This window comes from Scomber japonicus, chromosome 2 (assembly GCF_027409825.1).
Source record: "Scomber japonicus isolate fScoJap1 chromosome 2, fScoJap1.pri, whole genome shotgun sequence".
NCBI lineage: Eukaryota > Metazoa > Chordata > Actinopteri > Scombriformes > Scombridae > Scomber > Scomber japonicus.
In genome coordinates this window covers 20,732,045-20,759,534 of record NC_070579.1, presented here as the reverse complement: position 1 = coordinate 20,759,534, position 27,490 = coordinate 20,732,045, and the positions used below count along the sequence as shown (strand labels likewise).

Here is a 27,490-nt window from a genome sequence, read left to right as displayed (position 1 = left end):
TGTCTGAAAATCAATTTAATATAGGGTTGTTTGCTTTATACCTGCGTGCATGAGAGTGTGGGATTATCAGGGAGGTGTATTATCATATTAAATATTTATGATGGTAGATGAAGGATGGAAGGGATAAAAGTCTGTCCACCAACTCTGTCATAAGCCTAAAAATGTGACTTCTAGCTTTTTTTACATTGATGGACACACTGATGGACACTTATACTTTCCAGAGACATACCCCCACTTGTGTACAAATGCCAGAACATCCATGTGAATCATCAGTCGTGCAATTTCTCATTACCTTGCACTACTTACATGTTGTAATATTGTCAAATAATTAAAGTCTGAATCACTTCATTAATCCCACATAGGCTAACCACGTAATTCATTTATATTTTTGAGGCCATGCATGTTTATGCACTGTAAGAGTTGACCTGTCTTTTGCAAGTTGTATAGTCTCAGCATGATAAATGCTGCACTAATGTGGCTGATGATGTACATTTTGGGAAGGTGTTCATGCTGTTGTACACATGAAAACTGACAGAAAAGTTGTGTTAAGAATGAAAAAGAGAGCTTGAGACAGACAAACCATGCCTACTTCCACACCTTCACACAGCTGTCCAGTTGCATGAATTAAGTAGCATGATCATCTCATTGTTTGTTTTGGAAATTTACAAAAATGGTTGGATAAAGTCTTCAAATGGCGCAGTCAGAGTTAAATATACAGGTCATTTTACTCGTCATGCTACTGCTCAACCTCTTAAAACAATTTTATAAAGTCTTATGTGGACGTGAAGGAGCTTTCTCAGGTGTGAGAAAATGACTCCAGTGATGTCATCTGGATTATCTCCGTTTGTGATTTTTTTAACAGAGAGCATGTGTTACAAACTGGGGGAATTTACCAAGCAGAGAGAATCTAATGGAAATATTATATTGACACAAAAACTGGAAAAGGGCAGTCATGTTCAAAAGATACTTGGCAGGTGATTGGATGTACTATCTGTCTATAACTGTCTATCACCTTCTCACCTTGCAAGACAGCTGGATTTGTGATGGTGATTGGTCCAATCACTGGTGCAAAACTTGAAATCTTTTCAAGTGATCTTGTGATGATCTGGGAAATCCAGCTGGCTTGTTAGGTAAAGGAAATGTAGGATGTAGTATTATTTTTGGGGGGGAGCTAGAAGTCAGGAAATCTCAGTCTCTGTGAATTTAATGTTTTTTCTCTTTCTTTTAAATTGTCTATCCCCAAGTCCCCCAGTGTTACAGCACTGCAATACCAAATAACTAGGTACCCCTTTAAGGCTAGGAAAGCAATTTCAGACAGTGGTACCCACATGTGTAGCCTATGACTGTGTTCTTGTGCATTTTAAAAATCCACAGTATAAAAATAAGTGATATGCATAAAATGTACAGTTTCACTTGAACAGATATTAATTTTGAGACCCTCTTTAGGCTAAAAACGTATAATAGTCTATGTAGCTGTTTATCCTAAGGCCCACACTAGCACCATTGAAATTGCTTTCAGTAGTGTTGTGTTTACGGTATCTGATGGAGTAAAATAACACGACTGGACCCTTGGGACCCCCCCTCCTTCCCCTCACTCGGAGATCGGCACTGATACAGCAGCACCGGTAGGGGCGGGGCAGCACTGCAGCAGTGCGCTTCTCTAGCCGTCTCCGGTAATGCTCCGTAGGATACATGCGCCCCTCTCCGCCCCTGCCGCGAGACAGGTGGTTGGACTGATCGCCTTCATCCTCGAGCGCACGGAGTAAGAAAACAAATCTGTTGGCAGCAGGAGAGTCTCGTTTGGCGCGAGCGCGTCCCCGATGGACTTCCAGCGTGTGACCTCCGCGATCACCGGGCGGACAGCGGGAGAGGGGGGCAGTAACCGGAACGCACGAGGAGAGCCCCGCCGATCCACTACTAAATGTTTTCCACCGAATCGCTCGAGCTGCTGTTTACGGGAGGGGGTCTACCGACAACGGAATGAGATGCACGAATAAAAAGTTGACACGATTTCGATGGGAATTTGCGTTTGAGCGGCGGCAGGATCATTTCTGACTATCCTCCGGTCTGGGAAGTTCCCTTGGGGGGTTTCATTATGGCTTCAGGCGCCGGTAAGGCTGCACAGCCCCCCGGGCCGGGCTCCGCCGTTAACGGGACTGCGGCAGAGTTCCCTAACATCGAACAGGAGCTGTACGACTACCAGATGCACAGCAAGATGTGCAAAAAGATCGCACAGCTCACCAAGGTAAGACCTGCCGCTGACACCGGGAGAGGCACGCCGCCGGGACGCGCTGTCACTGGATCTGTCAGGATGATCTGACGTCTGCCTCACCGCCACTGAAACATCATTACATGGTGTGAAGGCGACCTGTAATTATCCTGCGATAGAGGCAAACAAACAGGACACAAATGTAAATGCTTAACAGAAAGATTAAATTGATGTGCAGGACATAAGAGGCGCATATACAATACACATGAAATAGACACCATGAAGTCACAATATACGCGCTTTGACAATATTATAGATGATCATTGTGTTACCAGCCATCTGATCTCTTGGGATAATGATAGAAAAACTTGAATCAGGGTATATTCGTCTTCGTGACTGACAGTAATCAGACATCACTGAGAGCTTTAGGTAGATGTAGGAGGCAGATCTTCAGCAATTTCAGAGCTAAACCTATTAGGGTAGCAATAGTGATGCAATTATGATTCATATTTGCTATTAATTGATTTATAGTTTTGTCAGTGTTAAATGTCAAAATTAACATAATCTACATTGCATCACATTTTTAACCACATTGCAGTAAAGTAAAGCAAATGCTTAATCAGCACAGTGATGTTTCTTTGTTAAAACACAAAGGTAATCATTTATATTTATATGAAATCGATATGAGCTCCAACCCCCATCTTTAAAAAGTTGTAAGCAGCAAATGTGTTGCATCTGTAATTTAAAAGATATTTAATCAGTGGTAATGTTCCATAATTATTGTTATTTCTTCATTAGCACAAACAGCTCATACTGTGAGCCTCTGTGCATGCACTTATTAGTGTGCAGGCAAGGATGCTTGACAGCTGCAGCGGCAGTATAGCTGTATCCGCTCTGGCTTTTCATACAGTAAGCACAGCTATATGGGGATTCTCCCTCTCCTCTGCTTCACAGTAATGCTTACAGAGGCAGGGCATGACCCATCGCTTGTTGAGCTATGACAATTACTGATGACTGTGCAGTTCCCATCCTCCCTCATGGCCTCACCTCTGTGCAGCCTGTAGGTGTGTGTGTGTGTGTGTGTGTAGTGCAATACAGGATTTGTATTTGTGTGTGTGTGTTGTTCCAAAAGCTTCCTCTCTCTTTCTCTCTCTCTCTCTCTCTCACACACACACACACACGCACACACACACACGCAAACAGAGATGTCACAGATGAAGGGTCAGCAATTGTGTCTGTGCACGTTAGGGATATTTGCCATCCTAGTCTTTCTACTTCTCATGCCCCACCACTCCTTCCATCCTAATATTCTTCCTCAGGAGCCTGAACTTCTCTTCTCTTGAAACTTTATGCAGGCCCTGCCAGCCCTGCTTTAGCTCTCTGATGGCCGCAGTAAACAAATACGAGACCCAGAGCGCTGATGAAATATAAGAATCATCAAATCCCATATTTGGTGTAAGCGTTTTCTCTGAGCTTTGGGATGCTGGGCATGTGACACATGGTTTATTTGAGTATTTTGGAGCAGGGTGTAGAGTGGAGAGGAAGTGGGAAATGGGTCAGCGGTGGTAACCTTATATATTTAATAACCTCTACTCTGTGTGCATGAACACTGAGGCACACACACACACACACACACACACACACACATACACACACACACGCACTTATACTTAACACATCTCCTCACGTCTGCCTGTCCCTCACTCCTCCACTCACCCATCCACACAGTATGTACCATACAGTATGCTACACTTACAAGCATCCCCTCCCCCTCCCTCTTCATCCTCACCGTCTCCCTCTCTTTTTTTGCCAGTAAGAGTGGTCTGCCCTGGTTGAATGGGTGCTGCTAAAGATAAACCAGTAGCACATCGGAGTGTGTTTACATGGCGGGAACAAGCCAATGGGAGGAAAGCAGGAGCTGACCATGTCTGGGCCAGCTGTTGTGAATGTTCATATAAGCTTGCGCGTGAACAGACATGCACACACCCACAGCAACGCAGAGAGAGGAGCAGTGTCTTTATTTGACTCACAGAGATCAACAGTAGAATGTGTGCGTGTGTGTATTTACACCCACACTTTTGATTGGCAGCTCTAATTCTGTCTATGCGATTTCCTGTAGTTGTCTAGCTTACACTGTCACAATGTTCCCTGCTTTGTAATCCAGCACACCCGCTACCCTCTTTGATATGAGTGGAGGTGTGTGTGTGTGTGTGTGTGTGGGAGGGGTGGGGGGACTGGGCTGATGTAAGAGAAAGAGAAAGTGTGTGCATGCTTGCTTGTCTCTTTGCCTAATCTCTCTCCAGTGCACCAACTATTCACTCTACATCTCACTCCTGTTTCAACAGCCTTGACTCGCCTCTTCTTTACACTGTAGACAGAATATTAATTTCATGCTTTGCTGGCTATGTTATTGTCAGTAAGCACGGGCACTGGCTTGTGAGGCCACATGAATAACATTATCGAGTAGCAGGATCAATATGGGGATCTTGAGACAGGATTTACAGTAGCAAGAGGCTCTCGCCACTCTCTGACCAAGCTGGCATGCCAGGCATCTGAGGAATTTACAACTAAAAAGCTGAATCAAACCTTTAATCCCGACATCCTTTATTGTACTGGATTTCGAAGGTTTCACAAATCTGAAGATGTGCTTTAAATTTGAGGCTTTCGTTGTGATGACTAATACATTTTTCCAGTTGTAATTGATTAAAAAAATCATCAAAATCATTCATGTCTAATCTTAAACGTTGAATCAAATGCTGCAAATTGGAAGCTTAGATAAATCACTTAATTGTCATTACACATAAGATACAACTTTGTTAAGCATTCCCATCTTAGCAGCATACATGAAAATAAATATATAAAATATATATAGATAAATAAATAAATATTGAACAGTAGTGCAGATATATTGTGCGTAGTCCCACTATGTGTGTGTGTGTGTGTGTGTGTGTGTGTGTGAGAGAGAGTGAGAGTATGTAGGGATGTTCAGGGGTTCGGGGTAGGGGGGTCAACAATTTGTCAACAGCTCTTGGTAAAAAGATGCTTCACAGTCTGTTTGTTCTTGCATGCTGGACCCTGAGCCTGCCTGATGGGAGAGTGGTGAAAATAATAGGAAATGCTAAATTTAAGTGCAACAATAGTACAAGTAGAGAAGAGTCAGTTACTTAGCAATATCTAACAGAAGTGTGTTAACATTAGTCACCTTTCAAGTAAAGTGAAGTCAATTTTATTTATGTAACACCAAATCACAACAGAGATTATTTCACGGCACAGAGTGGTCGAGACCAAAGTCTTTAATTTATAGAGACCCAACATTTCCCATCAGCAAGCAATTAGTAACAGTGGCAAAAAAGTGCTCTTTAATTGGAGAAAACCTCAAGCAGAACCAGGCTCTAGTTCAGCTGCCATCTGCCTTGACTGGTCGGGTTGAGAGATAAAGAAGACAAAGAGTGGAGTGAGAGACATAGAGAAGCACAGCAACAACAATAGTAACAGTGATAATAATAGTGGCATTCTTTCTATGTTTATGATCTTATTATTTATATCACACATAACAGATGTTTTTCCTTTTATTTCTATCTTGTAGGTCATTTAAACTATATTGCCAAAGCACATATTCTACATATTCTACATACATATTCTTTTGGTCTGCAGCTTGTTTCATCAGATTGTTAATCAAAACAACAATGTCCTTGTGCATAAAACCAGGTCTATGAAGATATGGCTTCCAGAGTTTGGTTTAGAGGAACTTGACTGGCCTGCACTGACCTCAACCCCTTTAAACACCTTGGAGCCAGGTCTTATCACCCATCCTTGTTATTGTTCTTATGAATGCTGAATGGTAAAAGAGCTGCTGCCATGTTTCCAAAATCATGGAGAGCTTTCCTAGAAGTGGAAGTGGGAGTGGAGGACGTTAAAGCATTAATATTAATATTAATGCTGTAGTGTTAGAATAAGATATCCACTAATTTACATGGATGTAATGTTCAAGTGCGCAAATAATTTTGGCCAGTTATTGTATATTCTGAAGCAATAAGGGGCCCTGACCCTGAGGTTAGGAAAAACCACTGGTTTAGCTCACTAACAAGTTTTGCTACTGCTATATTTTCCTTCTTTCGTCATCGCTCTCAGTTTCAAACTGTCAGCCAAGAACAGCATGCACACACACTCCCCTCAGAGTCTGTCCTCGATTCTAAGTCCCCCTCATTCCTCTTAGTCACAAATCATAGTTCATGAGCCAAAGTTCATGCACTATGACGTGATCAGATAGTCCGCGTGACTTATTTTACAAGTGTTTGACTGACAGGAAGGGTGGGGAGATGTCACATTCATCACTGACATCCGGAGATTGATTATAAGGAATATATCATTTATTGAACGCTTTGAGGACACTGATGTGTGTGTGCTAGAGCGAGGTGGTGACATTTGCGCGCACACAAACACAGAGGGAATGTCCGGTAGTGCTGTGCCAGCTGTGTACTGCAGACAGAGAGGCGTCTGGGTAAAATATGAGCCCATGTGTCCCCTGGATACACTCATGCGCGTGCACACACACAAATACACACACACCTCTGCGAGTGGGTAAGTGAGACGTCAGGGTCAGTAGGAGCAGATGATGACACTGTAGACATTGAATAGAGGGTAAAGTGAATAGTGGGTCGAAACAGGCCATATTTCATGTGTTAGTCACAGTCTATATGTGGAAGAGGGGGTGAGAGACCCCACATGCTGGCAGGCAAAAGAGTCACTGCAGGAAACTGCAAAGCCTGAACTATGAGGGCTCACAGGTATTTGGTTACTGTAGATGCACACAGTTTGACAATGTTGCTGTTTAACCTCGATTATTTGTGTTTGGGGATTATTGTGTTTCCCAATCAGTCAGTGTTAGTTTAATATTTGTCGTCATGAAGCTGCCAGATGAAAATATTGGCTCCATAGTGTCTGTGTTTGTGGACTAGTACTGGTGTCAGCTTTCCTGCTGTTGTTTGTACCTACAGCAAGTTAAATAAATAAAGAGGAAGCACATAGAGTGGAGAGATGATGAGAAAAACTGGCTACTGGCTATATTATAAATCAGTCAGTCACATTAAAAAATGAGAGTAAAACGATTACAAATCTTGTTCCAGTCACATAAGAGAGAACAGATTCATGCTATGTGCTTACAGTTGCCCAGTGCAAATACAAAACCTTATAGGTCAAATCTATTTTATTCTTTACCATGAGAGAGAAAATCTGTTATTCAGTCTGCAATAAAATCCTTCAATATCAGCAGTACATATTAGCTGTTTCAGCTTAAAATTATTCTGCGGATAGTTCCACAAGGAAAGAAAATGGTTAATGGAAGCACTTTTGCCTGGATAACTCGACCTCAGGGACACAAAACACTAAACCCAAATTTTCAGCTACTGCATAAAATTATGTCCACTTGAGGCATGGCAGGCCCAACAAGAATAAAAAATACAGTGATGAACAAGACTATAGTAGGCATGTCAGTATGATGTGTTCAAAGGAAATGAATGACGTTGTTCAAACAGAACACTTTACAGCATAAATGTACATCGTTTTAAGTCTTTTCCTCTCTGTCACTGACACTCTCCAGGTGATTTACTCTCTGAACATGAAGAATGAGGAGCAGGAGGCGTCACTGCAGGCCTTGAGCCACGCCCATCACGAGGAGCTGCACCACATCCTTATGGAGACGTGTCATGAAGGAGACGGGTCAGTGCTGAGGACACGCCTCCTGGAGCTGCAGGAGTCTCTTGATGAACAGCAGAGAGTTGGAGCCCAGGTGTGTGCATGTGTGAGTCCCTGTGTGTGTGTGTGTGTGTGTGTGTGTGTGTGTGTGTGTGTGTGTGTGTATGTACAAGCACTCACCTTCCTGAACATATGATGAGCCGACCTCATTCAAGGGCATGTTGCATTGCTGTAATTTAATGTGTAAACTCCACCAACAAATCAAACCTGCCACTAATGTGGCCAACAATTGTCAGCCCAGTTCAGATTGCCTGTTACTTTACCCAACCTTCATGTGTAATTTATACGCTGTGCACCACAGTAAAACATCAACATGAATCATACATACACACATGACTTTCTTATGAGCTCTTTGGGAAAGAGTTGCCACCAAAGAGATGTACATTTTCACAGTGTTTGACCATGCTCATCTGTCTGGTTTATTTGTCGTCTGCACTGTGTTTTCCCTGTTTGCTTGTTGTTTGGTACCTACTCCAGAGCATGTTACCTTGAGTGTAAATTCTGGCCACATAACACATCTCTACTTGAATAGCCCTAAACAAGTGCTGTACAGAACTATTGTTATAGAACTAACAGAGCTGTAGGCTCTGTTTTTGTGAGACTGGGTACAGACACACATGCTGTAAATGTGGTTAAATAGGCATCCAGAAGTGCAAGTACAATCCTACTGCAGTGCAGCACAATGTGGAGAAAGAGCTAGAACTAGATGAATACAGTTGGAGGAATACATTAAAAATGGACTAGTGCCATACTGGCACTGATGAAAATACTATGAGAACAGTATCATTGCATAAACATAAACATCATAAAAATGAAATTAGTCTAGTCTACTCTGGCCAAAAAAATCAGCACACCTCAAACACAGCAGTGGTTATTAGTTAAACCATCACCCCATCAGCCAGTGAGAAGGAATATTAAACTGTATGTACTATTTTTTTTTTAGAGTAAGTTACTATGATATCAACCCGATGCACCAGATGGTTTGTTACACAGAACCATCTGAAAGTCGTCCTTGGAAATTGTTTTGAGAAGGGCAGACACTTTTTAGAAAATACTTGGCAGGTGATAGGAGGAACCTTCTGTCAATCACTGTTTTACTTTGCAAGACTAGATTAGATTAGATTAGATTACTTTATTTATCCCACAATGGGGAAATTCACTTGTTACAGCAGAAAACAGAAGCAAAAAGATGTGTAATGGAAAATGAAAAAAATGGGCATCCACAACAAACAGAAACCCTTAAACATATACAATAAACAAACAAGTGCTAAACGAGCTAAACAAGTATTAAATGTAAAACAAGTACTAAAAGTAAAGTGACCCGAATATAAATAATATTGCACATGATAAACAGTTTGGGATGTGAAAAATATAAATACAGATATAAATATAAATATATGAGTAGTGGTGGTAATTGAGAAAAGAAACTAGCTACTCAGGGACCCCACGGTGTCATGCAGGGCGTGAGAGGTGTTGTCCATGATCCATGTCCTCCTCTCACCCACCTCCTCTATGGAGTCCAGCGAACAGTCCAGAACAGAGCTTGCTCTCCTGATCAGTTTGTTGAGTCTCTTCCTGTCCCTGTCCATGCTGCCCCCTCTCCAGCAGACCACAGTGTAAAAGATGGCCGAAGCAACCACAGAGTCATAAAAAGTCCTGCACACTTTGAAGGACCTCAGTCTCCTCAGCAAGTGGAGGCGACTCTGGCCCTTCTTGTATAGAACGTGGGTGTTGTCAGTTCATTCCAGTTTGATGTTAAGATGAACATCCAGGAACTACCTCAATGTCCAAGCCCTGGATGTTCACCGGTATGAAGTGGGATGTTTTTTTCTTGAAGTCGATCATCATCTCCTTAGTCTTGTTGGCGTTCAGCTGAAGTTGATTGAGCTCACACCAGCTGACAAAGCCCCTGATGACCTCTCTGTATTCCAGTTTGTTCCCCTCAAAAACACATCCAACAATGGCTGTGTCATCGGAGAACTTCTGGATGTGGTAGTGTGTGCTGTTGTGTGTAAAATCTGAGGTGTAAAGGATGAAAAGGAAGGGAGAGAGCACCGTACCCTGAGGGGCACCTGTGCTGTAGAGCACCACGTCAAACACACAGTGATGGAGCCTCACATACTGTGGTCTGTTGGTGAGATAGTCTGTTGTCCATGCAGCCAGGTGTTGGTCCACTCCCACACCTTCCATCTTCACCCTGAGCATTGCTGGCTGGATAGTGTTGAAAGCACTGGAGAAGTAAAAAAAACACAGGAGGTCCCAAGACAGCTAGATTCACGACACTGATCGGTCTTTGTGGTTTAGACACAAACACATAATTTGAAATTAAAAAAAGATGGATTCTCGTTGGATCTTGTGATTTTGTGATCTTGCAAGTCCAGCTGCCTTGCATGGTAACCTTTAGCATAAGCAAAACATTACATTTAGAGATGCCCACATATAGAGAACATAATAGACTTGTTAGAAGAAATATCTCCTCTTTGTCCATTATTTGCAGTACATCTCACACATAGTAAGTATTATAAGTACCATATGAACCCCTCTCACGTTTATGAAAGGATGAAAAAAGAATTAGAGGGTTAGAATTTAGAAAATGGCTCCAACCTGTGCAGGCTGGTAATGATGTTTTGCCACATAGTGAGTATTATTTAAATGTCACAACATTCTTGCTAATTGGCCTTTTTTAGATACAATCTTCCCTTTTTCAAATGTTATAGTGTTTACACCCATCTTAACCTAACACCTTTGAGATGCGATGGTGCTGCATATTAATAGCATAATTCTTCATGAACTGTGCTATGTTGTCACCTCAGCTTGAACTGAAGTCTCTTGAAAGGTTTCCGGAAAGTTGACGAGAGAATAAAATGTCTTTGAATCAAAGAAAACTAATGATGTATGCACAGTCACAAGTGCAGTGTGTAACATGTTCTCCTCTGTGCCTCCAGGTACAGGCAGACTTTGAGTGTTTCCGCATCCATGCGGAGGAGAGGGAGCGAGAGACTGAGGCTGAGCTGAGAAAAGGGTTTGAGGAGAGGCTCCAGGCTGCAGAAGAGGAGCTACAGGAGGCCAAATCCCAGATCAGTGCAGCCCAGGAGGAGAGCCTGCAGTTGAGCAAAGAACTGGAGAAGGCTGGAGAGCAGATCCAAGAGCTGGATGCCAAATGCAAGGAGCTACAAATGGCAGCTGATGAAGAAAGGGAGCAAAAGCAGAGAGAAGATGAGGAGAAAAAGAAAGAAGAGGAGGACAGACAAACAGAAGAGCAGGAGGACTCAGAAAGAGTGAAAGGACTCTTAGAGGAGGTGAACGCACTGAAGGAGGAGAAGGACCGAGTGGAGGAGGAGAAGAGGCGAGCGGTGAAAGAGGAACGGGAGCAATGGGAGCAAAAGACAAACTATCTTAACGAGGAGAAAGAGGAAATGAGGAAGAAGATGGAGGCAGAATGGAGAGAGGAGAGGCAAAGGTGGGAAGAGAGGGAGGAAGAGGAGAAGAAAGGGATGCACAGCGCTCTAAGAGAAAGAGTGAAGAGAGCAGAGGCAGAGGTGGAAAGTCACCTGGAGAGACTTGCAGAGAGCAAGAGAAACACAGTCAAACTGCAAGAGCGAATACAGGTAACACAAAATCTCACACTAATACTACACCTAGTGCTGTGAGGAGGGAGGTGAGAGGAAATTGAAATGTTGCAGCTTCCTGTCTCTGATGTACGCAGCTAATGATCGTTTGGATGGGAAAGTAGGGAGCGAGGTGGAAGTGGAAACACAGAGAGAGAGGGGGGATTTTGCTTGTCTAACCACAGGCTGCCTTCCCTGAGTGCTATTCCCACTGCCAACTATCTGCTAATGAGTAGTTTGAGCAGGATAGATTCGCTGCACCACCACCATTACCATCTCACGCATGAGCATTAAGAAGCCCTACGAGAGCTGGCATAGAGCATAGAGCTGACATACGCCCTCACAGCAGACCATTAAAAGCTTGCAGCTGGGTTAGAAAGCTCCCTGAGTCACCACATTTCATTCTCCATTTTTTTCCTATCCTCTCTTTCTCTCTGACTTGTATTTCCCTCTCTTTCCTTCTTATCTGTGTCAAATGTGCTGTTGGCTTCTCTTCTCTTTCTCTCCTCTGTACTCCTCTGCGCTGCCCTCCTTACGTGCCCTCGCGCCAAACTCCCTCCCGGCCTTCACGCCTTCCTCCAGGACCTGGAGGAAGAGCTGGAACTGGATCGGAGGCGTGTGTCCGAGGCCGAGGGCGTGGCTAAACGGGCGGAGGAGGAGCTAGCGGTCGCCAAGGAGAGGCTGCTGCTGCAGGAGGATGAGCTGCAGAGCAGAGCAGGTAGTCACTCAGTCCCCCGTCTGTGTCTGCCTGTCCACCTGTCTTCTCACCTGTCTGCTGCGGATCAGTTAAACCCAGTTGAGCTCAGTGAATTTCCATTATTCATTCACTGTTAATTAAGTTTTTGCCTCATGCCATTATAATATATACAGAAAATGCAACAAATGTGCATTATTCATCCGCCACAACGGCAAACAGTTTCATCAAAGTGTCATCATACCCAGTCAGCAAAAATGTCCTGAATTTTATTTATTGCATGATAACGATTTTTGTGCCAGGCCCTTCCTCATTTAGCATTGGTCCGCTATAAGTTCATTCTGCTTGTTATGCATAATCAATCAATACACTCGTGCATGCACTGTATGTGTGTGTGTGGTGTTTGTTGGTGTTTATTCTGTGTGTGTATGTGTGTGTGTCAGAAGAGCTGCTGAATCGTGGTGGCTGCGAGGTGTGTGTGTGTGCTGAGGTGGAGGAACTAAGGAGCCATGTGAGCCGTCTGCAGAGCAGGAACAGAGAGCTGGAGCTACAGAGCAGCGGCAGAAACAATGACCATGCCCGGCAGATTCGCCAGGTAACACACAAGCAAACACGTGCACGAGTACTCACAAACAATCTTTTTATCTATGCATACACAAATGCAATAATGCAAACATATATGCATTGTACTATACTATATGTGTGTTTATGTTTATAGCATGCTGAGGCCCTATCCTGTTTGCGTTCTGAGATGGTGCGAGCTCAGACAGAGGAGCTGCGTCGCATCCAAAAACATGCAGACGACGAGAGGGAGAAACTGCAGAGGGAGATAGAAAAAGAGAGGGAAACTTTGAGGAAGGAAAGAGAGCAGGAGAAGGATCACATGGAGAAGGACAGAAACCGAGTCCGCAGAGAGAGAGATGAGGAGAGGGAAGCGCAGCGCAAAGAAATTGAGGATGTCAAAGAACGTCTGAGGAAGGAAAAGGAAGAAGAGTTGGACAGGCAACGCAAGGAGTTGGAGGTGGAGAGGGTTCGTGTTCTCTCCCAGCTGGACAAGAACATAGAGCAGGTGGAGGCAGAGAGGGTTGGTGTGCAGCAGAAGCTGGAAGAGGAGAAGAAGAGGTTGGTGGAAAAGGCTGAGGAGGACAGGAAGCGGCTGAAGGAGCAGGTACGGAAGGCTATAGAGGAGGTTATGAGGAGACACGCAGCTGAACTGCACAGCGTCCAAGAAGCTCTGAGCTCAGAGAAGAAGACCAACCAAGAGGTCAGCACGGCTGTCTGTTTACGAGTTCATTTAACTAGTAATGATTTCTAAAAATAATGATTTTATCAGTAAATTACTGCTCACACATCACAAGTGTTTCATAGACCATGGCACCCCTTCATAAGAATTTCTTTGTGGAGCCCCTCTTTACCACCAAGCTGAACATATTACGTTACCATGACAACTATGCATTATCATTAGCAGAGGTGTTACTGCATAGTAATGTCCCCCTCCAATCAAAAACGTGTTTATCTTCTTGTATGGATATTTGTACAGAATGATTCAGAGTTTAACACTAAAAGGTTGTTTCACACTAATCTGTTGAAACTGGAAAGTTTCAGTGATACTTTTGAAAATCTGAGTTCAAGTCAGTCACTATTTTTACTTCTCTTGTTTAAGTATATTTGAAAAAATAACATAAAACACAATCAATATAAAAGTCACCACAATTTAATGAGGTGAAATTGTAATAAAATGCATGGTAAATGTAGAATTACATTAAAAGAAACATTCAACACCCACTTTTGGATCCACAGATGTTTACACGAACACAAGAAACTAGATTATCAGAGGAAACACAGGTTACATTAGCGCGTGTCGACACACTTGACTGAGTTGGACGCTTTTATATGCAGTTCAGGTCTCAACAGTCATCATCCCTTTAGTCTGTCCTAATTGTGACTCCTTGTCAGCGGCTGCATGACTCCTAAAGGTTATGACCATACTGACTGTTTGGTCAAGCCTGAGGAGGAGGTGAAATTATTATATAATTTATAAGAAAAAAGCAAAGATCAGAAGAAATGGCAAAAAAAAATAAACATTCTTAGTATAAATGTTTTTAACTGCCCTCCTGCCCTGATAATCACATCATGATTATATCAAATTATATCTTGCAATCACTTTGGGGGGTTTCCACTCCAAGATTTGGAACTACTGGTCTAAAAGAGCATGTTTAATGAATATTTTCTGCACTTGGTGTGTAAATGTAGAGATATTAAAAGATTTTATCACATAATTACTTGGCCTTTGAGCCTCGTGTTAATGTGCCCTTCATCGTGACTAATTATTAATTAGGCTTTAGTAATAAGATGATGAGAGTGTGGTTGGGTTAATCCCTAAAAAAGAAGAAATGTTAATGTAACAGTTGTTTTGTTGATTATGAACATTCTTGAAAGGTGTGTGCGCGTCTGGAGGAGGAGAGGAGAGGAGGAGAGGAGCTACGCAGCGGGCTGGAGAAGGAAAGGGAGGAACTTGAGATGAAACTGAAAGATGCCAGCAGTGATGTGAGGGGACAATGTACAGTATTCATAATTCATTGATACTGACAAAGTTTTTCCTGTTTCTGATAACAAAAAGGTTTCTGTGTTCTCAGATCTGTCGGTTGAAGTCAGTAATCCATCAACAAGAAAAGAAAGAAAAGTCCCCTCCTGAAGCTGCAACCTCAACCTCTCACCTGGAGGAGGAACTGCATCAGACTCGGAGTCGACTGGCTCGGATACAGGAGGAGGCAGAGAGGCAGCGGGACCGGCAGCAGAGAGAGATAACGTCTCTGAGGGCTGACAAACACCGGCTGGAGGAGAAAGTCCTGGAACAGAGCCGACTGAACACAGAGAGAAACCTTCTAGAGCAGAGCCAGCGGCACAACGAGGACCAGATCAGGTAGCAGAACAAACACAAACCTGCCAGAACTCCTCAGGCTCCCATTACAAAATCTGATTCTTCTTGTAATCTCTTCATGTCTTCCTCTTAAAGGAGCACTGGAAAGATCAAAGTTCAGGAGCTTAGTGGCTCAAAACCAACAGTGTCTACAGTATTCATAAAATCCTCTTCTTTTTTTTATCAAGTCAATTAGATGATGGTTTAAATGTCTTTATTGTCATGAAACTTGTTTTAACAGAGCAAAACATGACACAAAATCAGCTGCAACAATGATTATGATGCATAAACCTTTAAACTGTGTTAGTACATCAATGATGAAATTAAATCAATATCACTATTCAAGCAAACATTTACCTTAATGGTTTTTCTAATGACCAATTAATCTGTCTGGTCTCATTTAGTGATTCTACATCTCTAGCGGCATCCTTATCATCATATACTGACTATGATTACTGTACACATTTATATACAGTGTGTTTAATTATTCTAAAGTTCACATGTAGAGGTACTCTCATGCAAAATGTTTTCATCTCTCTGCACAGTGAGTAGACATACAACATAATGCAATTGTCTACCTGAGCTAAACCAGAAAAAAATAGTCTCACAAGAAAATGGCACTAAAAAATGATCTCACAGTGGAGTGTAGTGAGAAGAAATAAATAGTAATTTCACATGTGGGTTAACTCTACCTTACTGCTTGTTCTGATGCGTGCCTCCAGGGCAGAGTGTGAGGATCGTCTCAGAGCAGAGTTCAGGATAGAGATGAATGCAGCTGTTGCTGAGAGTGAGCAGAGATGGCAGAACCGAGAGCAGGAGCTGCAGACCCAGATAACTGAGCTGCAGGGTCAACTAGACAAGCAGGTGAGTTTTCAGTACTTAATGCTATCATTTTTTATTCCAAGGATCTAATTACAACCTGATATCAGAATTGACATTAGTTTTTACTTCATCGTTTATATTCTCCTTGAATTTCTTTCATTCTCAATTAATCTGCTGAGTATTCAATTTTTATGAATAATGTTAGAAAATAGCTAAATATACCCATCATAATTTCAATGATGTCCTCACATAATCTTCACATTCCCAAAATGTTCACTTTACGTTCATTGAACAATTAGAAATGAGAAAAGCTGGGAATCCTCACATTTAGCTAATTAAACTATTATTTGGCATTTTTGCTTTAAAGATCGACTAATCAATTTATTAACTAATTGGTTATGTTTAGTGTTAGTTTTTGTTTCTGTTTGATTCATTCACAAAATAACATGTTGGGGATCAGAGGTTATTTCTCTCCCTTTAGCTGCGATCCAAGTCATAATATGGATTTCATTTGGGTAATAAGGTTGAGTCCGTTCCACCTGAAGTGATTTTACATATCAAGACATCAATAAACAGTTGTATAATGTCTTCTGTGGCTCTGCAGACGCTCTGCCAGGTCTGAGAAAATAACCCTGGTATGTCACTTGGGTATATCAGCTTAGGCTTAGAAATATATATTTGTAACTGAAAGCCTGACGTACAGAGTGGGCGATTGAAAGGCGTGGGTGTTTACGAGGCAGCAGACTCTAATGAAACACTAATGAAAGTCTATTGAGCTACATTTTGGGAATTGTAGGATCCAGTGTTCTTGGACCTTGATCCATATTAGAGACTAAAAGTCAGGATCTGCTGAACATTCAAATCTGTTTCTTGTTAGACCCCAATGGGAGCGGAACATTAAATCGCTGGAGTACACTTTTAATTAGTTCTGTAAGCTTGTTTTGAGTGCACAATGAAGTCTGAGTTTTATTCATTTATTCTAAGAAAACCGTTGGAGTCTGCAAATTCTTAAACAAAAGCAACATCTCCATTTAATTAATTTAATGGTTGCTGAAAATTCATCATCTCCGGATTACTCTGACGGCACGCAGAGACTTAAAGTCCTTTTGCTCGCAATTTTCTTGCTAATGCAGGCGGAGGAAAAGAAGGCGGAATCGGGAGACGACTGTCACGGCAACCCTGAAATTGACAAGCTGAAGAAGGAGGTTCAAGAGACCAAGGAGATAAACAAGAAGCTGAGGGAGCTGCTGCAGGTACATGCACACACTACACACACATACACACACACACACACACACGATGCACAAACATTTACAAAAATCATGTGTATACTCTTTGAAAGGTTTTTCTCTGTGATGAATAATATAGCAGTTTTGATGATAGTGCTGCAGAGCTTGGAGTAGAGTGGCAACATACTGCTATTTTAAGTGTGCATGTGTGCATTTATCCATGTAATACACAATGTATATTATATTGAGTTAAGTAGTTTACCTGCAGTGTAACAACAGGTTTGTACTGTGACCTAAAAGCATGCAGCCACTGTAAAAACTGTGTTAATGTGTTGAAGGAGCCCCAAAGCCAGTCTTTAGCTGAGGAGAGACACAGTCACGCCGTAGAGCTGCAGACGTTACAGCGACAGGCAAAAGAAGATCTGCTGTCTGAGAGGAACAGACTACAGACAATGCACCACCTGGAGCTAGGTAACACACACACGTGCACACATAGTACACATAAATATTAGCACAAGCAAATCCAGACAGTAACACCCTGTATACGCAGGATACGTGCACACAAGAGCGATACACACATTGAGATTATAAATTCAACAGTGAAGTTCCTATTGCCATGGATACACTTCACCATGGCAACAGCAGAAGGGTACCTGTAACAGTGGGCCAAATTGATTTTGTTTTCTGTATGTGGTTCTGTTTGATATCAGATAAGCAGCGTGCAGAGTTGACCCAGCAGCACACCGAGTGGAGCAGACAGATGACCCAGAGACATATGCAGCAGATAGAGGATCTGCAGGCTCAATTACAAGCACACACACAAATGATGGCCTTGCAACAGGTGATACACATTGGGGAGACCGGTGCTGAATATTCAGTCCCAGTTTGATTGAGTGTGCACAAAGAGAAACACATGTTCACACATAAATCTCTCATTCTCTTTATCTGTGTGTAAAAGCTTGTCTTCCACTTACATAATCTCTCTTTGACAGACGCACACAAGCAAACATATACCTATATTTATATATGTGCAGTATGTGCACGCTCTGTCAAATCACAGCCATTTCATAACTGATGTTACTACTCCCCACATGAATGAAATCCTCCATAACTCAGAGATAAAGCCAATACAGTACATCAGTGTTGATAGCAGCACTGACCATTTTAGATATCTGAATCTTGGTGTTCATGGAGATTTTGACTATGTATCCCTTTGTGTGTGTGTGTGAAGGACCTGAAGCAGCAGAACCAGTATCAGGTGTTTGAGCGACAGCTGGATGAGAGTCGCTGTGCCATGCTGGAGCTGCAGAGAGAGAATGCAACACTGAAAAAACAATTAAAGGAAAAGTAAGTGTGAAAAAATACCTATTTGCTTATCATCATTAATACAACCATTTTTTTCTTGATTATCTGATTTATCTATTTTTCTATAAAAAGTCAGAGGATAATGTAAAATAATGATTAAAACATTAGAAATTCCATTTACTATTTTATATGATAAAGACATGCATTAAATCCTCACATTTTAGAAGTTGAAAATGAATGATGATGAATATTTATCTTTTTTTCTTGAAAAATGAAATGGTAAATCTATTACAGTAATCTTCTTTCTATCAACTAATCAAACTAACAACTATCTGCACACTGAATTTGAAGCAGTAACTTTTATGGCAAAAAAAGTTTGCCATTTTGTGGCTTTTCTTTTTAAAGAGACTTAAATGAGAAAATGTATTTTCACCAGCACTTATAAAGCTCACTAATTAAAACGTTATAACCCCTGTAAAACCACAACTTGTTGTTTTGATACTTTGGCTTTTGTGTGGATTAAACAGATGAGATGTGTTAATTGGTGGGACGTTGGTGGGTTTTTCAACTTTGAAAAGAGACATAGCAGCTGCTTCCAGTCTTTATGTAAGCTACTCTGAAGCTAAGCTAACTATCTCATGGCTGTAGCTCCTGACAGTTTTTACTGTACAGACATGAGAGTGGTATCAGTCATCTCAATCATTTAACTAAGTAAATAAGCATATTTACCAACACAAGCCTTTAAGACAGGAACAAATGATACCATATCCTGAGAGACTGCATAAATCAATCTGCCTATGATTGAAATTCTGTTTAAGTTATGCATGTTTGCATTTTTATCCCTATTTACTTCTTTTTTATTTATTTTTCAAAAGATTTAAGAAAACATTCCACTGAGCAAATTGCACATTTTTAGCTGTTAAAATCTTGTGCATGTGTAGCCAAAAATCAGTCTAGTCTTTCTGTTGAATATGACTAAAAATATCTTGCAAATTTGTACTTCTCTTGTGTAAATTTGTGATTTTTGAGCTATTAATATGGAGCATGTTTTCATATGTAGAAATGTATGTGTACTGATATCCAGTAATATTCAGGATAAATTAGGACCTCATGTCTTTCTCCAACACACCAGATAAAAATCAGCTATTTCAATTTGCAGTTTTTCATGAATGTGTTATTATATTTAACGTCCCACTGCCATTGTTTCCATTCCTTTCCTTTCCACCCCTTTGCTGTATCTATTGCCCCTGCTCAGGTCAGTACGAGAAATCCGTAAAGTTGAAGAGAAAGAGGAGGAGACAGTAGAACTGCACAAGAATCGAGATGCGCAACTCGAAGAAGAAGCACAACGTCTGAAGGAGGAAGTGGAGAAACTGAGGGTGGAGATGGAGAAACTGGAGGAGTCACAGAAACACTGGGAGGACAAAAAAGAGGAGGATGTGAAAGAAGAGGAGGTGGAGGATGAGGAGAAGAAGAAGGAGCGGGAGGAAGAGAAGAGGAAAGAGGAGGTGGAGGAGATCCGGAGGGAGCACAAGAAGGAGATGCAGAGTTTGGTCTCTGAGTATAGCAGCGCCCAGACGCACCTGCAGGCCCGCATCGTGGCTCTGGAGAATGAGTGAGTAGAGGAGGGACACCCAGAAACACATAATTATTAACACACTTAAAATGAATATCATGCAGGACGGGTATGAGAGAAAAGGTGTGTGTGTGTGTGTGTGTGTCTGTGTGTATGTGTATGTGTGTCTGTGTCTGTGTGTGTGTGTCTGTGTGTCTGTGTATGTGTGTGTGTGCGTGTGTATGTGTCTGTGTGTATGTGTGTGTGTGTGTGTGTGTCTGTGTCTGTGTGTATGTGTATGTGTGTACATGTGTGTATGTGTCTGTGTGTATGTGTGTGTGTATATATGATTTAATTCCAGACTGCGTGAGCGAGAGGAACGGTGCAGGAGGAGGGAGCCTCGATGTGATGATCTGCAGTTGGGAAAACTCCAGGAGAGACTGACGGAGAGAGACCAGCTCATTAAACGATTAGTGGTGAGCACAGGCACACGCACACATACACACACACACACGCACACAAACCCAATTCTAACTTTAACCGTAAAACACAGAATTGTCCTCACAACGCTGGTGTGCTACTGAAATTGGTTCTCTCAAAGACAGAAAGACAAGAACACATACACACACATCACTTCCACAAACTGCTCTTCTGATCACTGTATATTCACTCCAGAAGAGTATCTTACTCTAGGGCAGTCTGATGATCAGTCTAGTTTTTTTCTTATTATCAACAATTTTTCATGAAAATACCAAAACCAACAATGAATGGATTTTTCTAACAAGTGTTGTGTGTGTAGTTAAAGCCTGATGTATCTTATTCTTCTGTACTGCTGACCTCAATTTTTGTCCAAAAACTATTAAAAATACATCAAAGAGCCACACTGTTGCACTGTTGCTCTGGGTAACATGTTTCTTCATTACCATATATGTGGGCACTGTAATTTATTTTGGGTCAGTCCCACAAACACTGTCCTGCTGCTATAAATACTCAGTGATCCAAATCCGCAGCTGAAAATAGTCCTCAACAAATGCAACATTTACTCCTGTTTGAATAATGTTTTCTTAAAAGGCTGCAACTATTTTGAAATTTCAGTAGGAAGCACAGGGTTTGGGGCCACATCACAGTATCAAGACATTTTTAGTTTTGGTCTTTTCATGAGATTTGTTAACAATATGAAAACTATTCAGTATCACCAGTATTTGTTCCTGTCCAAGGTTAGATACAGTATATTTTTTATTTCATATTATAAGCGCAGTATATTTTCAAGGCAGCGAGTAATACTTTACCTTTCAACTGCATCTCACCGTTTTCATAAGCAGATGGAGATGGCTCAGTTGTCATCATGCTCCATGCTTGGATCATGTGACTCCATGAAAAATGAAAAAAAATGCTTACAAAGAGATGTTGCTGAAAGTAATAGTTGTATAATTATAGTAAGTGGACCTTTAATTAAGATTTTTTTCTACTGTCTCAAGTATCAAGAATGAACTATCTCATGATGTTTTAAAGTTAATTGCTTTGTTGTTGATTGACTTTAAAGCCAAACGAGCCAAACAGTCATTATATTTAATCCTGTTAAAGTAGCCAGTTTAATCAACAGTTCAGTGACCAAGAGGTACAGTAATCTAACAATGGCTTTGGTAAAGGGCAGGTTTTTAATAATGTAATGACTTTAACCATTGAAACCAAACCAAATTGGATTAGCGTCTTCATAAATCACGTATGAGAAAATTAAATTTTTTTAAGTGTCCTCTACCAGAGTGCTGTGTCTACCATCTGTGAGGCATGAGGCAGCCTAGCAAACAAGTACACCCGCCAGACAACAACACCAACTGTGAATAAGGCCAATGAAAGTCCTTCCTCATCTTCCTTCCCTCCAGGAAGAGAGGCATCAGCTGCAGCTTCACCCTCCTGTTGCCGGGGACAACAGCACCCTCAGGCTCCGTGACAGCAAGTCCCGCCCCGGGAGTGTCACGCCAACCATGAGGGTGAGTTTGTCTTTACCGCTCATGCACATAATGTATTCATCAAAACGAGGCTTCTTCCAGCCAGCAGGGCTCACTGGGCCGAAGTCAAAGTCTGTGTGGCGGTGAAATGTACAAACTCGCCCACTCAGCAGATCACCAGTCTGTCATGAAGACGTCCTCTTTGTGTACTGTGACTTTAATTGCATGACATTTGACCAGTATTCATACAGGTTTGTGTGAAGAATGTTTTGGAATGTTTCCTACAAAATACAAAAAACATTTGAATGATATAATCTTGTACTAAGCTGTGTGTTTGACTTTGGATGTTGATCTTAAACTTAATTTGTCTCAGTGAAACACTTCTATATATATAATTAGCTACATGATACAGTGAGAAAGATTTCAATCTCAGAAATAAAACCCTCTTTGCAGCTTTAAACAATAATGTGAGGCTGCACATAAGTACATGATCCAGTATGCATTCATTTGCCAACATGAATTTTGGCGTCAGTCAGGGGTAAGTGATCACAGACCTTCTGGGCTGATAAATGTAAGCATGCTATGTAAACACATGCTGTTTACGGTGTGCCAGGTATCATGGTGACAAGACTTCAGAGATAAAAGGCAGCAAGATGTTCACAGACACTTCACAAACCACTCTTGCAGTGTAACCTTCTCTAGCCGTTCGTATGTTCGGTATGCTCCAAACACTCACTTGTTTAGAGCATTGGGCCAGATGCAAGAACCACTTGTACGCACAGATTCGTTCTTAAACCATGCATACGAGTGATTTACGAGGATTTGCCGCATTCACCAATTTTCTCGTATTTTCTCTAGGTACGAACAAAATTTACATGGCACGCACAACCAACCTGCAGTCCTCCAAAGCAATAAAACATGACTGTTATATACTGTCTAATTGTCTAATGGCAGTGTGCCATCGATATCTTGTGACATCATATACTAGATAAGCAAGATATGATAATCACTTAATGAACACATAACACCTCCACACAGGTATCAAGACCAAACAGTACTGTATGTATACAATACAGCCAAGCACAGTACGGTACTACAGAGTGACGGTACTACTGTAGTTTATCAGCACACAAGACACAGAGAGGTTGAGCTGTTGAACTGTTACCCTCATACTTCTTCTGCCGGTGTCGTGCCAAGGTAGTTACCCCCGATAGGAATTGTATCCCCTGGCCGAGAAGTTGGAGATGAAGGTAACAGTTCAACAGCTCGACCTCTCTGTGTCTTTTGTGCTGATAAACTACAGTAGGTTACATCACTCTGTAGTACCGTATCGTGCTTGGCTGTATTGTATCATACAGTGTTGTTTGGTTTTGATACCTGTGTGGAGGTGTTATGTGTTCATTAAGTGATTATCCTCGTAAGTCACTCGTGTGCATGGTTTAAGAACGAATCTGTACGTACGAGTGGTTCTTGTATCTGGCTCATTCTTCTTACAGCTTTACACCTTGCAGAGATACTAATAAATATTCCAGCAGTCAGTGAGACAGTGTGAAGAGGTTTTCCACATTTTTATTCAAGTTGTGCTTTCCTCTGCTGCATATTCAACTTATCATATGTAAGGACAGCAGAAACGTTGACACTACAGAAGTGGTTTGAGAAGTTTCTTGGGACGATTTTATACTTTTTCATTTCTATGAAAACTGAAAACTAGCCACAGTTGCTGCTCTCTGGGAAGCAATGGATTACACTGTGTGTTTAACACTTAGAAAACATTTTTGGCAGAACATCACTTTGAGTTCAGACTTTTCAATCCATCCCTTACTGGCACTCTGTGTAGCAAAGGCAGAATAATGTCACTCCACAGAAAATTGCATTGTCCTCAAAGGCAAAATGGCACCAAACGCCCAGTACACCATCACCTGCAACCTGTCAGTAATGTCTTGCGATACCACATAATAATATCCATACAGTAGTTACAAAATGTGAGTGAAAACATGAAAAGTCCAAAACAAACATCACATAAGTTTCTCAGTGCTTTCTGACTTCCACATCCTGTCTGTTCCTACTATAGATGCTTATGCTCAAAAAACAGGTAAACAGGTTTTTTTTAAAGGTTGGCTAATTTTCTAAAATATCTGGGCTCTGCAGTTTTTACTTAACAAGATTAAATGGTGCATTCAGTGGGAACTACTTTCATCTGCTGATTAATACACATTTCATGATCTCACAGATGATTTATGGAGTTGGAGGTGTATGTGGGATCATGTGAAAATTAACTTCAGTTGCAGTGTTCATGGTAATGAATGAACACGTCAGCTGTGTGGCTCACTGATGTGTTTTTAATAGTTTTTTGACAACAGTTGAGCTCTGAGGGTCAAGCTTTTGTTACAGAGACAATATTTGTTAGGAGGATTCTTTCAGTCATTCATTTGTGGTTTTGGCCTTTCTGTGGAATTTGTTGACAAGTAAACTATAGACCACCAGAAGAATTCTCAGTGTTTCGTACATGGTGCTTAACGTCAGTCTGAGGACAAACCAATTTTCTGCCAGCCTTAATATAAATGAAGACTAATTTCCCTGTCTGATTTTGATTTATGTCATCATTTAATAAAAAAAAGTACAAAACACAAACATAAATCATACCTGTTTTAAAATTCAAATGTATTTTGTTCTTTTAACAGAGGAAGCGGGTGGAGTCGCCTCCTCGTGTCACCAGCATCTCCAGCGCCGGTACTTACGACAGGAGCATCTTCCTCCCCCGATCCTCATCATCGTCTTCCTCCTCCTCTTCCGTCCATCAGCACTCCTCCTCAACCCTCCCCCACCAGTCCACCTCCCAACCTCAGACTTCCCCCCATTACTCCACCTCCTCTCTTCCACACAAGCACACCTCCCTCTCCCTCAGCCAACATTCCTCCCCATCCGTCCCTCGCTCTGCCAGATCCCGGACCTCCTGTATCCCCCCTACCCCGGCACCCACCGCTCCCCTGCCCGTCTGTCCCTCGCCACAGACGGGCATTCGCTACGTGTCACCCTCCTGCCAGGACCCACACGCACACCTGCAGGCCCATTCAATCAGGTATGGATATCAAAAAGGTGCCTTGTGAAGTTTTCGGATAAACACACAGAGGTTACATTCAGTTTTTCTCACCAAAAAGCTTTCTGTTTATCTGTAACATGTTGAAATCTTCCTCATATCACAAATATACAAAGCAGATTTTTTTTTTGAATACTATATGATCTTTTTAAATACCAATATTTCAAACTTCTGTGACTGAATCAGTAGCTTTCAGCAGTGGAGGTCCTCATGGGTGACTGAAAACTGACTGTTGCCAGATCAGTCACGTTACTGCCTGGTTAAAAGCTTATTTCAAAGGGTGCAGAAATTCATTAACAGTTAGCCACGTAGCTATTAACCTTATGAGCTTTGCTTGTATTGGTACTGAAGTACTGACAGTAAAAGTTTGAAGCAGCAACACACTGCAGTTTCTACTAAGATGAAAACATTCAGAATCAGCACCAAACGAAATAATGTTAATTTACTGATGTGCTGAAGTCCATTTGAATGGCGATACAGTTTAGGTTAGAAAATAAACAATTAACCTTCCTGTCGTCCTCCCGGGTCAAATTGACCCAGTCTGGTTTGACTGTTCCTTCTTTCCTCCCTTCCTTCCATCTGTCCTTCCTTCCTCCTTCTTTCTTTCTTTCCTTCCCCTCTCTTTCCTCCCTTCCTTCTTTCCTTCCTCCATCCCCCTTTCTTTTCTTCCTTCTGTCCTTCCTTCCTCCTTCCTTCCTTCTTTCTTTCCTTCCATCCTTCCTTCTCCTTTTCTTTCCTCCCCATTACCTTCTTTCCTCCTTCCTTCCTTCCTTCCTTCCTTCCTTCCTTCCTTCCTTCCTTCCTCCCTCCCTCCCTCCCTCGCTTCCTTCCTCCCTCATTTCCTTCTTCCTCCCTCCCTTCCTTCCTTCCTTCCTTCCTTCCTTCCTTCCTCCCTCCTTTCCTTCTTCTTCCCTTCCTTCCTTGACTCAAGGACAACAGGAGGGTTAACAAACCTTTGTACTGAACTCATATGTCCACTTCTACATGCTGCATTTGTTGGCACCGACATCTGGTGTACGGAATAATGTGAAACCTGCAGCAGGAACATGTGTTATGTCACCTGCGGGTACATTACAAACAAACTGAGGACCCTTGCATATAAACATTGCTCCTTAGTGCTGCTAGTGGTCAAAACCTCCACAGCCTACCTTTAATAACTTGGGCGTAAAACATGGTTTTGTGAAATAATCAGAACCTGAGCATAACATAAATATATATGCAAATGTGATTAGTTTTAAATTGTTGTGGCTTTTTGTGTTTTGCAGGGGTCCGTATGTGGAGCAGAGGGGGACAGAGGGGCTAAAACAGGAGTGGTTCACCAAATACTTCTCCTTCTGAGCACAAACACACAAACATACAAACATACACACGCATAACAGCTGCAAGTACATCTCCTAACATACAGTTCATTGCTTCTTATACACATCCGGTTGCTTCCCACACACACACACACACACACACACACACACACACACACACATATACCTTAAAGGGGAACTCCACCGATTTTACACATCAAAGCTTGTTTACAGGTCTACTTCATATGTGAAAAGCTAAATTGTGTAAAGCCTTTTTTGGCTCCTGAGGAAGCTGCACAAAGTTCGATAAATTGACCCAAAGAAATGTCTGTTGGAACTGAAAACTAGAATTTTGAAAATTAAAAAAAGCAATCTGGGAGTGTGAAGTTAGAAAGAAGTGAGGTTACCAGACTTCTGTCGCCTCATCTCTGCTTTTAACTACATTAGCCACTACAAGCACAATACACCTGACTAACACTGTATATTATGCTTACTTCTTGAATGATCTGATCATTTCTCAGTCAGTTCAGTGGAGCTCTCCGTCATCAGTTGTGAATAACATGATTTATTTGTAGGAATGGTATCATAGAGTGCATAAACACACCTGCTGCATCTGTGCTCATTAGATTGTCAATACATTTTAAATGTCTCGCTCCCTCTCATGCTTTGAAGTAGTACCAAACATTTGCTTTGAGTATTAGGTGTCGCAAAAATATACATGCTGTACATAATAGGTAAACAGCAGCTTTGTTACAGCAGTTTTCAGTTTGCAAGTGGTATCTTTACCCAAGTAAATCCTCAGCTGATTGGCTTATCCTTCATCAATGACCATTCTCAATTCAGCTGTTTCAGCTCAGAGAGTGGGACGACGCGGTCAGGCGCTCAACAATTCGGTGAATCTTTTTAATTAACTGATTCTGGTGACTCAGTTTCAGTACACTGAAAAAGAATTGCTTTTTCTTATTGCTAATCTGAATCTGTACAGTTGATTGAATGAGTTGTGTTGCACTGTGGGTAATGTAGGCGGCAGGTTTTAACAAGGAAGAATAA

General features: G+C 41.7%; 1 protein-coding gene across 1 annotated transcript; it reads left to right on the top strand.

The window, feature by feature from the left end:
* Positions 1–1,975: 1,975 nt before the first annotated feature.
* Positions 1,976–26,515, top strand: fam184b (family with sequence similarity 184 member B). Its single transcript, XM_053334491.1, has 18 exons — positions 1,976–2,245; positions 7,809–7,997; positions 10,909–11,571; positions 12,154–12,289; positions 12,709–12,860; positions 12,984–13,529; positions 14,705–14,812; positions 14,902–15,188; positions 15,908–16,049; positions 17,141–17,260; positions 17,575–17,707; positions 17,947–18,077; positions 18,468–18,583; positions 19,797–20,156; positions 20,458–20,572; positions 21,980–22,087; positions 24,727–25,124; positions 26,408–26,515. Exons 1-18 carry the CDS (start codon positions 2,096–2,098, stop codon positions 26,478–26,480), a joined length of 3,927 nt encoding a protein of 1,308 aa, XP_053190466.1. The 5' UTR covers positions 1,976–2,095; the 3' UTR covers positions 26,481–26,515.
* The last annotated feature ends 975 nt before the right edge of the window (positions 26,516–27,490 follow it).

Bases quoted from the DNA above. Each gene is read 5' to 3' on its own strand.
- fam184b (XM_053334491.1), top strand. From the start codon at position 2,096: ATGGCTTCAGGCGCCGGTAAGGCTGCACAGCCCCCCGGGCCGGGCTCC. The intron at 7,998-10,908 runs GTGTGTGCATGT...CTGTGCCTCCAG, and splicing joins AGCAGAGAGTTGGAGCCCAG to GTACAGGCAGACTTTGAGTG. The intron at 20,157-20,457 runs GTGAGTAGAGGA...ATTTAATTCCAG, and splicing joins ATCGTGGCTCTGGAGAATGA to ACTGCGTGAGCGAGAGGAAC.